An 11,281-nucleotide genomic window follows, 5' to 3' on the forward strand; every position below is an offset into this window, starting at 1 on the left:
CTTTATTGATTCGGTTCAAATTTTCCAATGCAAATGGCCTATTCTTACACTGCTTTTAATTTGAAGCACATGAATTTGACAAAAGTTCTGAGCAGAAAAAGCTAGTTAACTCCTACTCGATTAACTTCTGCTCCTACACAAGCCATCAATTTCTTTTTAAACAAATATTTACATTTTAGAAGAGGCAAAAGTACTACTCTCTCTCTCTCTCTCTCTCTCTCTCTCTCTCTCTCTCTTTTAAATAAGTATGTTTCGAACAAAACTAATTATTTTTTTAATTGATTAGCTTTTCCTTCATATTTCTAAAAACAGGGAGAGTAGAAAGTAAGTGGATAAATTATGGCCAACATTTAAATACTGTTTATCTTTGCAATTATATATTTGTCCTTTTTTCTTAACACAACTGTAATCTTTACTATCAAGTTGTGATAGACTCCATTTACCATTTATTATATGTATATTTTTTCATCCCTATTTATTTTTCCCATTTTGTACAGTACATAGGTATGTCATCTCTTATTGTGGCCCATCTGCCTAACATGGTGAATCCAATTTTGGATTCCTACACTCGACCTTACCTACTGTAGTTTGTAATTAAGGAAAGCTTTATCCATGGCATATTAATTAAGCAAATATTTTAGCTTGCGCTGGAGTATTTGAGATTCGGATTTTCTCTATCTATGTGCGAACTATGATTTTAGCCATACTTTGCGAACTATGATTTTAGCCATACTTTTTTTAGAAAAAGTGAAATGGTTATACAATTAAGGTATCAATGTAGATATATATTGTAATTGTTCAATCAATATACAATAAATTTATATAAAGTAGCAACTTATCCAGTTCTTACCATGTCGATTATAATTTAACATGAACTGGTATAGCCATTTCTACGTGACTCGTGAGAGAACATCTTTCATGATTATCAATGGAAATTGACACGATTGATCACTACAAGCATGTTCAGCCGGGTTCAGTCTCTAGCTAAGCATGGTGGTCATATTTATGATTAATCATTTTTTCAATAGTAGGTGACATGACCGTCATAGTGAGAACCTCGCAGTGACTTCATCAACTTCAAGGTTAACATCTCGTGGACGCATTCACAGAGTTATGTTGTGCAAGTGTACATTCATAGGATTGAGTATTTGTGCGGGTATACGACGCTTACATCTGTACCATGTTTAGGGAAAAAAGAATTAGATGAAGAGAAATTGCATGGTGTCAAGGAATAAATAATAAGCACAATTGCTTTCTCATACTAAGTTTTCGGCTGTTAAATTGTTAATATTTAGTTTGTGGGTTTCAATTATTCAAACGGTGAGAAACACTCTAAACAACAGGTGAATTGAGGATTTTTTTTCCCGTAGTGAGAATATAAGTTTGCATAGAGGTATGAACATAAAGATTCTTGTAGTAATGTTGTACCTGTTCTTTCGGGTACCAGAACTTTTCTTTTTGCAGGAGCGAACCCACAAGATCCCAAGCATATTATAACCACGAAAACTGCACGTGTATGAATATATTCACATTTGCATCCATGGACATCCTACACATCCTCGTGCATCAGAATATCTGCCCTGGTATCCTCTCCATCACCCTCGCAGCAACGGCGCTTGTCAGAGACTCCATGAACTCCGGATCGTTCTTGAGCAGATTCACGAGCTCGTCCACCAGGACCTTTCGAAACTCCGGCGTCATGACCTCCGCGGCGGCGGCCGCCTCGGCGTTCGACCCCGGCCGTTGGTCCGCCAGACCGAGGGTGATCGTCCGGCCCGACGAGTTGATGGAGATCGAGCACGGCAGCGACCCGGCCTGCTGCTGCTGCTGCAGCAGCTGGATCGTCGGCGCGTCGCTGACATACTCGCTCTGGGCGCGCTGCTCGTGGTTGTGTTCGCCCTCGTATGTCGCCACCAGCATCGACTTGTCCTCCGCACTCCTCTGCACCTGCGTTTTACAAGAAAAAAAGTTCAGCGAAGAAACTTTGTAAAAAGATCAGCAAAAATACAGGATTTTTACAAAGGTGAAAGATTAAGCAAATCGGCATGGTTTTGCAGGATTAAAAAATCCAGGAGAAGGAATGAAGTGCGAATTTGCAGGTCTTTTTACCTTCTTCTTGACGGGGCAGGAGGGAGCGTACGCGCAGCGGAAGTAGGCCCTCGGGTACGGGTTGTCCCGCGTCACCTTCTGGCCGTACTTGCGCCACTGGTAGCCGTCCTTGAGGTGGTTGGCGTCGGCGTCCGACGGCTCGGCGCGCGCGCACACCGTCCGGACCTTGGACCTTGGCTCGGCCGTCACGCCGCCGCCGCCGGCCACTTCTGCCGGCGCCGCATTGCCGTGCACGTGGCAGCTCGGCGTCGGCGGCGCGGCGAGGGCGCGCAGGTGGGGGTGGTCGGCGAGGATGGCGTCCAGCGCGCCGGACAGCCTGCGGTTCTCCTCGCTGACCCGCCTCAGCTTGTCCTCGGGGCTCTCCGCCTGCCCACGCGCGGACACCAATGGAACAGAGGACGTCAGAGTGGCTCCAGAGACTTGCAAAATGCGTCGAAGCGAACTGATGGTGGTGACCAGGTGGTGGTTCATGAGGTGAAGATGGACTCACCGCCGGTGACGGGCCGAAGAGCGGCAGGAGCCCCGGTGCTCTGCCGGTGGGGGACGAGCACTCGCCGTCGCCGTCCATGGCCACGTGGCACGGCGTCCGGCGAAAGATCCGGAGCAGCAGCGGCGGGTGGTCTCGGAACGGGAGGAAACGTGAAGCTTGTGCGAGGACGCGGCGCGCCATGCTATGTAGGGAAGGATGGGCCGGGGATCGTCTGGGGCCTCCGGGCTCCGGCAACGACTTGACCGACAGCCATCCCGGTCCCTCCGCCGTCAGCATGCCGCGTCACGCCTGACGCCCCTCCGCCACCGTCACAAGTTTTCCGGTGGTGGAGTCAAATCTCTCCCGATCGGTTCCGGACGAGGAGCAGGAGGACGCTCCGAGTCTGAGCTGTGCTGAGTGCTGACGATGCGATCGGCCGGGTCGCTGACGGCAGCCGCTGGCGCGTCACCGGTTGCTGTGCTCGTGGGTAGGACAGGACAAGTGGCCATGGACCACCAACCGAACCAAGTGGTCGAAGACGAGTCCCCCTCTTGCTGCGGTTCCTGCTAATCCGACGAGTCTTCCTCCTCTCCCCGCTTCGTCGCGTCGACTGTTTCCTGTGCGGTTTCCTCGCGTCCTCGGCGTCGAGAGACTGATTACTCGAGTTCGTAGGTTTTGTTTGCTCCCTGCAGCTGCAGCACGGCACGGGGCTTGATTAACGAGCGGCTAGTCGCTACTACTTTGGGAGTAGTATTTCTGGTTGACCGCGAATGGAGTCGCTGTTAACGTCAACTTAATCAACTGCAAAGGTCAATGGCAGAAGAGTTTTTGGCGGCTGTATTTTTTTTTTAAACGAATGAGGCAGAAGAGATGTCAGTTATATTAATAATAAAGAAAAAGCTGAGACTAGGTAAGCATTACAGGCTGTATTTTTATTTAAAAAGGAAAACTGCTAAGGTAATGGTCAAGGTGGGAACAAAGTGAACATTCGGTGGCGCTGTGGTGATAAGGTAAGATCGGTTCACTAGGCTGCTTCTTTTTTTACTTGGAGATAAAATAAATAACGTTATCCCTTCACGCTGCCGTGCCACTAGAGCAATTTCGCGTGCTGCCACTTTTGGACAAGAGGCAACCCGGAGGCCGGAAGTCAGAAGATAATAAACGAACAAATAGACTATTTGACTTCATGTTATTTTCTGCGTGCGATATCCTCTACTGTTCAAGTCTGTTTTTTCTTTTTGAAAAAACAAACTTTTTTTGACAGGTTTTGGGTCTTCCTTTCTAACGATAAAAAGAAATGGTGAATTCCCTTTTTTTAGGGGTGAATCACAACAGACCTTTTCTGCGATCCGAACTTGGGCCAGAAACGGACCGCGATCCGAGTCTGTGTGGGATGGGCCTAGAGAGAGTGCGTCGTATCAGCCCATCAACTTTGCGGGCTTTTCTGGACGACGGGTTGCAACAACTCAAACTAGGCCACATCTGGATTCGGGCCCGTTTGAGCTGCTAGGTGGCTCGTTTGTTTTCTTTTTTATTTTTGTGGCCTCGTTTCGTGCTTGTCCGAAATACTGATTAGGAGGCCTCGACGACCAGAGGAGCCTTTCTCCTTTTTTATCATCCTTTATATTCTATGGAAAATATAGCGCTTCCTTCAATACCACTAATCTTTTATCCCTCATATATTGTCACTAGATTTTAATCTTTCCTCCCTTGTACATTGCCGTTTGCTCATTTAAATTTCACCGAGCAGCATAGGGAACGAGTGTCATTGCGCCAGCCTTGCGCTCGCATGAGCGGCTTCGTTGGCCTAGGAACGCCGGTGTCGAGCAGCAGCTCTAGCAAGAACACTAGGAGCTTACCCAAACTGGTCCGTACCGACGCAGCTCCACGTCCACGCGTGGTTTCTAGGTCAACCCGTCGCTCCGTCCAGCGGCCACCCTAGCCAATAGAGCCGTCAGCCATCATCTCAATATTAAGGGTTCGGGAGAGAAGGAACAGACAGGTGAGACAGACCGAACAGGAGAAAATCAGTCGGCTTGCACTGTAGGCTTCAAAAGGGGTAACTAATTTTTTGCTAAAAAAAGGGGTAAATAATTTTTTGTGGCCGTACCCGATCGCTCCGGACTTGGCTGGCTGTCCTCCGGGTCTTTCTAATTCGCACGATCGCGTCATGAGCTGTCCTAGCGCTCCATCAGACCAGCCACCGCATTACCCGCTGGGCGGCTCCCCTCCCGGGCTCCCCGTGGTCCGCACACTCACTAGTACAGTAGTACCCACTGCAGACCCTATTCGAGTGTCGGACTGAGGCCATGCACGCCGTAGTCTTTGTTCTCTTTTATCCCTCCAAACAAAATATATATACGAATAAAAATATAAAACCAAAATTTGTCAATATAAATTATAAAAAATATATGTAAAGATGAATCATTAAAAACAATTATAAAATAAAAAATTATATACATCATTTATTAAAAACTGTAAAAATATAAATTTACATATAAACAATATGTTCATAAGTTATGTATGAAGCACAAAAATATTTGCATAAATTGCATGACATAAAATTTATGTGCATAAATTGTACTACAAAAATTGTGCACATAGACTCCTGTTCATAAGTTATGCAAATAAAAAAGCATAAATTGTATGCACACATTATATGAAACAAAAAATTATGTTCATAAGTTTACAAAAACACAGACTCATGTTCATAAGTTGTGCAAAATAAAAAAAAACATAAAATTGTATGCACACATTATATGAAAACAAAATTTATGTTCGTAAGTTGTGTATTTACAAAATGTTGTGAAGTAAAATATTAAGGAACAAAAAATCTAATAAAAAAGAAAAGAAAAAGTCATGCTCGGATTACCGCTTGTGCCGGCTACTGCTGGCTGTTGGTTCACGCAGAGAAGGGAAATGAAAACTAATTAAAGTACGCATCACATCATATGTGGTGTGTGCATGCGTCTGCGCACCTGTCAAAAAATCGAGCGCCCGCATGCCAGGCAACGCTCGCGCGTCCGATTGGATTTCCGATGTCCTCCAGTTGGCCTCGTTGTCCTGGCGCAACATGCGCACGCCCAGTGGCAAATCTAGAAGCTGAAGAGCAGGGGGGCTCGTCTTCCCTTTCTTCCTCCTCTTCCTTCCCTTTCTCTTCTTCTTCCTCCTCCTTTCTTTCTCCTCACTTTCAACTATGGCTGGAAATTGTAGGGGGGCTTCCCCGGGGGGGGGGGGGGGCTCCCACATGGACTTCATGGAGTTAGGGGGGGCTGGAGCCCCCTCAGCCCCCCTGTGGATCCGCCACTGCGCGCGACTCGTGTCCGTTGATTGCCCGGCGGCCGGGGCTGCTTCCTGCCGCCGAGGCGGAGCGGAGCAGACCCACCTGAGTGGTTTCTGGCATTGATCAGGGGATTCCGGCAACAGGTAGGGACCCTTTCTCCTTCCCCTGCTATAGTACAGAGAGAGGCGAAAAGGCGACTTCCTCTGGTCCTGGTCCGGTGTCGATCTCGCCGGATCTCCACCTCCGACGGCTGCTTCGGCGCCAGAAGGGGTGGGGATTCGGCGAATCAACATCTGGTACCACTTGTATAGCTTAGTTCCTAGGTTTTAGGTCTATAGCTAGCTTCTCAATGGTGTCGTTATGGCGTCTGTTGACTCTTTTGCTTCTCTGCTACTTCTCTGGTGAGCTCGTCGTCAGCGAGCAGGCTGGGAGATGGGTACGGAGAGGGCGGATGTGTGCGGGTGCGGTTCCTCTGCATCTTCGCCGAGTGTTGCCGGCTTTCTTCTTCGCTTCCAGGGTCTGATTTTGCTGCGGAGAAGTTTAGTTGCGGCTTTATTTCCCGTATAAAGCTTGGGGTGGAAGCTTTTCTTTTCCCTTGCTGTGGGTTTCTTTGGTCTGGATCGTTGGGGTCTCTTTTCGGTAGGGAATCCGGGGATCCAGATCTTGGCTCCGGGCTGTCGATTCTGTCTATGGCGTCGGTACTTTGCCTGGCTACGGTGCCTTTGTCGACGGCCGATGCGCCCCAGAGTTTGATCTTTTTGCGGTTTCCCAAGGTTTGGTGTCGGCTTGGGTTCTGCAGCCTGGGCTTCTTCCTGACTCGAGTGCGTCGTCGTCCTTGGGTGGTGACGTTCGGGTCGGGTCTGAGGACTTTGCTTGGCCAACTGCTTGACGATGACTGCCGATTTGCCCCAGTGTTCTCATGTCTTGCGGCTTCAAATATCTAGAGGTCTCGCTCGAGCGGTTGGCTGGGTTCTTGCTCTGGACGAAATAGCTCTTCCCCAACTCTGGTGGACCAGGGAGTGCTGCGGAAGCTGGAGCGGATAAAGGACCAAAGGAATTTTCTTTCAAATTTAGCTTCGTGTAGGGTCCTTTCTGTAAGTTTTGGCCCCTGGAGATTATGTGTTGTGGTGTGTGTTGTATTTTCCTTTTTCTCCAGGGTGCAGTATGTAAAAGGCAGGGGATAATCACAATCCAGGGCCTCCAGCCCCTTCGAAAAAAAGTAGGGACCTAAAAAACACCTGAGAAGAGGCCCACCCGGCCACCCATGTGGGATTAAAATACAACGCGGATTAGCAATAGCAAGGGAAATGGAATCCAAACGCGCGAATGAAAACGAGGGCGCAACCATCCCCCACCCATCATCGATGGATTCCTCCTCTCCTCCCTCCAAAAGGAAAAAGAAGCCATTCTTACTAATCATCCATCCACGCACATTATTATTCTTGCTCCCCATCCCCCGCTCGCGTCAGCGCTGAGCTTCGGCCAACATCCTACTCCCGGCCCGTCCCAGATATTTTTTCACGGCAGGTGTTGTAGCCACCAATAATCAATCAATCACCATTAAGCAAGCGATTGCCATTTGCGAACAAAGAAGTGCAGCGTTAACCTCTAATAATAATAACGACCTGTGGGCGTTTCTTTTTATGCAAAGCATTACCCGACGAGGTAGCCGCATATCTGCCAGCTCTCCGGCGACAAAAACAGCTATACTGCAGCGCTAGGTTACTTCAATTCTTTGAAGCCAAACACTAGGTAGATTTATAAAAAAACTTGGGACCCAGTGCTAAACTAAGATAAACTTCTCGCAGTTCTCACACTACTTGTAAGCGCAAACCTTTCATCACCAGCTTGCCCGGCATCAATGAAAGTCCGTTCAGGTGGGGATTCATCGTCCCCCAGGTGTTGCTGTCATGAGCGGGAAGGAATAGTCAGCTAGATATCTCAGTTGTTTGATCTGTTGGGCTGTAATGCCTTTGGGCCGTGGGCCTTGTAAACGCCAATTGGCTTTAGCTATATGTTGAGCGGGATGTGCTATAAATCCCTGAACCGGTGATGGAACGGTTATGAACAACTAGAACCTGAATACTACGACATCCTCTGTTCCTGCCTCTGTTCTTCTTCTCCCTTGCGCTTCTGCCCAAATCTTGCTATCCGATCCCCATTCTCCTTCTCCACCTCCCAGGTCGTGACAATTGGTATCAAGAGCCTTTCCCCCAACCCTACACCAAAATTTTTCCCCACAAAATGAAGGTTTCCCTCGATCTGGCGCCCGCGCGGAAGACGTCCAAGTTTGAGTCCCAGGTGACGAACGCCATGGATGAGCTCGCAAAGAAGTTCGACGGGTTCGACGCCGCCATGACCACCGTCCCTGACAAGCTGACCGCGTTGGAGGTGTGAAAGTCGGATACGCACTCCGCCATGGACAAGCTGCTCACCCAGACGGAGCGTACCGCGACCCGCATCGACCACCTTGAGTCGATGGCCCGTTCCACGATGGCGCCGCCACCACCACGACCGGCGACGGCTCCGCCCCACCCCGCGCCGCGGCGGTCCAACCCCTTCGACCTGAACACGGCTCCAATACAGGAGATACGCCCATCTGCATCGACCTTGGAGCGGCCCAGCGGGCACTGCATCGATATGACTACCCGAGATGTTGGCGGTGGGATCCTTGGTGCCCATCCGCCACACCTTGTCACGGGTACGCCTCCTGAGCACCACTCCCACTCCTATGATGTCGAGCCGGTTCCACGCGGTAGTTGTTCCCGGTCTGGTCCTCTTCCCAAATTGGAGTTCCCTAGATTCGATGGCAAGAACCCTAGGTTATGGAAGGACAGGTGCGAGATGTACTTCGAGGTTTATGGCGTCAGCGATGCGCTTAAACCTCGGTTTGCGGCCCTGAACTTCTCAGGCGCGGCCGCAAGTTGGTTACATACCCTGGAGTTGCGTGGGCGGGTTCAGAGTTGGGAGGACCTCTGCACCGCTGTGTGTGATCGTTTTGACAAAGATCAGTATCAGTTGCACATGCGACAACTCGATAATCTGAAGCAAACCGGGTCGGTTCAGGAGTATTATGAGCGCTTCGAGCAGTTGTCCGATAACATTCTGCTTTATAATGCTTCTTATGATGATGTGTATTTTGTGACTCGTTTTATGGGAGGGCTCAGAGAAGAAATTCGTGCTCCCATTACTTTGCACCGCCCGAAGAATGTTTATGCTGCTAGTGCCCTCGCTCTTTTGCAGGAAGAAGAGTTAGAATGTGCAAAGAGGAAGCCCTTTGGGCATTCTGAAGTCAAAGAGGTCTGAAAATTGACAACCAAGCCCAGTTTTGTTGATAAACACAAACAATCCTTCAGAAAGGATGACTCAACCCGCTCTGGTAAATCTGATGTGGAAGATAAAGTGTCATCACTCCTGGCTCAGCGAAAGAAATTGGCTCTCTGCTATAAATGTGATGAGAAATGGGGCCAAAACCACAAGTGTCCACAGCAAGTTCCATTACATGTGCTGGAAGAGCTGCTTGATATGCTGGAACCTACTGATGACAACTCTGACACAGCCAGTGATGAGGAGAACAACTCTGAAACTCCTGTTCTTGCAATTGATACAAAGGCACCTCTTTTTGACGCAAGACTATGAGGTTGCTTGGCAAAATTGGCAAACAGCAAGTCCTGATCCTGGTTGACTCGGGCAGTATTGGCACATTTGTGAGCACATCCTTGGTTCAGAAGCTCAAACTCCCAGTAACTGATTGTGCTGAATCCAGTTTCAAATCGGCAAATGGTGGTCTAATGGTCTGCAACACTATGGTGCCTGAATTAAGGTGGATGGTGCAGGGACACACCTTCTGCTCCTCAGCTAAGGTACTGGATTTACATTGTTATGACATGATATTGGGTGAGGACTGGCTTGAGGCTTGTAGCCCTATGTGGGTACATTGGGGTAACAAACAGATGAAGTTCACCCACCATGGCAAAAGAATCTATCTGCAAGGAGTTATTGATGACATATCATCTTGTCCTATTGTACCTGCTCGAAAACTCAGAGGTCTTCTTAATAGAGGAGTTGTTTCCTACTGCATATAGTTGAATAATGTGCCTACCAAAGATGATCACTCAGACTTTCAGCTTCTTCACTCTATTCAGGCTACAGATACATCTCACCCTGACCAGATCCAGCAACTGGTAGAGGAGTTTGCTGAATTATTCCAAGAACCAACTCATCTCCCACCAAGCAGACCTGCTAATCACAGGATCCCCCTCATTCCTGGCGCTCAGCCAGTTAATGTCAGGCCTTACAGGTATTCACCAGCTCAAAAGTCTGAAATTGAAAAGCAGATCAAGGAAATATTGCAGCATGGAATTATTAGACAAAGTTCTAGTTCCTTTGCTTCACATGTGCTTCTAGTCAAAAAGAAGGATGGCACATGGAGATTTTGTGTTGATTATAGGCACCTCAATGCCATTACCATCAAGAATAAACATCCCATGCCAGTAGTGGACGAGCTGCTGGATGAACTGGCAGGAGTAGTGTGGTTTACCAAACTGGATTTTAGATCAGGTTATCATCAGATTTGTGTGGCTCAAGGAGATGAGCACAAAACAACATTCAAAACTCACAGTGGCTTGTATGAATTTTTAGTGATGCCCTTTGGTCTTACTAATGCACCAGCTTCATTTCAGAGCTTGATGAATACCATTTTTGCTGATCTGCTTAGAAAGTGTGTGCTAGTGTTTATGGATGATATTCTCATTTATAGTCCATCACTGGAAGCACATGTTGTTCATCTCAGATAGGTTTTTCAGTTTCTCCAACAACATCAATTCTTGATTAAGAGGTCCAAATGCTTGTTTGCTCAGAAACAAGTTGAATACCTTGGCCATATTATCTCAGCTGCTAGAGTAGCAACAAAACCTTCTAAGGTAACTGCTGTTCAGTCTTGGCCCACACCACAATCACTCAAAGACTTGAGAGGATTTCTGGGCCTCACTGGTTACTATAGGAAGTTCTTCAGGAATTATGCAATGATCAGCAAACCTTTGACAATGCTGTTAAAGAAGGGTGTTCCATTTGCGTGGACTCCTTCAGTCGACAAAGCCTTTCAGTTGCTCAAACAAGCTCTGACAGAAGCACCAGTGTTAGGTATTCCTGACTTTGCAAAGCCATTCACTCTTGAGACAGATGCAAGTGATTTGGGTATAGGAGCTGTGTTAATGCAGGAAGGACACCCCATATCTTATCTTAGTAAATGTAACACCCCTGTGTTAATCATGCTCGCTAATCAAAATTTATCTCGCTAATCGTGGACTCAATTCGTCGTTAGTGATAATTGCGTTCGCTTAGTAAACATCTACTTAGTCGTTTTCGATCTCGTTTTGTCACCGATCCGAGCTTCACATCAATTTTCGCCCAAAATGAAA

The 11,281-nt window shown here is 47.8% G+C and overlaps 1 protein-coding gene across 1 annotated transcript; it reads right to left on the bottom strand.

Moving 5' to 3' along the window:
- Nucleotides 1–1,370: 1,370 nt before the first annotated feature.
- LOC120660670 (WRKY transcription factor WRKY62-like) lies at nt 1,371–2,921 on the bottom strand. Its single transcript, XM_039939287.1, has 3 exons — nt 2,600–2,921; nt 2,110–2,475; nt 1,371–1,947 (listed from the first exon to the last, which is right to left on the bottom strand). Exons 1-3 carry the CDS (start codon nt 2,873–2,875, stop codon nt 1,567–1,569), a joined length of 1,023 nt encoding a protein of 340 aa, XP_039795221.1. The 5' UTR covers nt 2,876–2,921; the 3' UTR covers nt 1,371–1,566.
- Nucleotides 2,922–11,281: the final 8,360 nt, after the last annotated feature.

This window comes from Panicum virgatum, chromosome 2N, assembly GCF_016808335.1.
Source record: "Panicum virgatum strain AP13 chromosome 2N, P.virgatum_v5, whole genome shotgun sequence".
NCBI lineage: Eukaryota > Viridiplantae > Streptophyta > Magnoliopsida > Poales > Poaceae > Panicum > Panicum virgatum.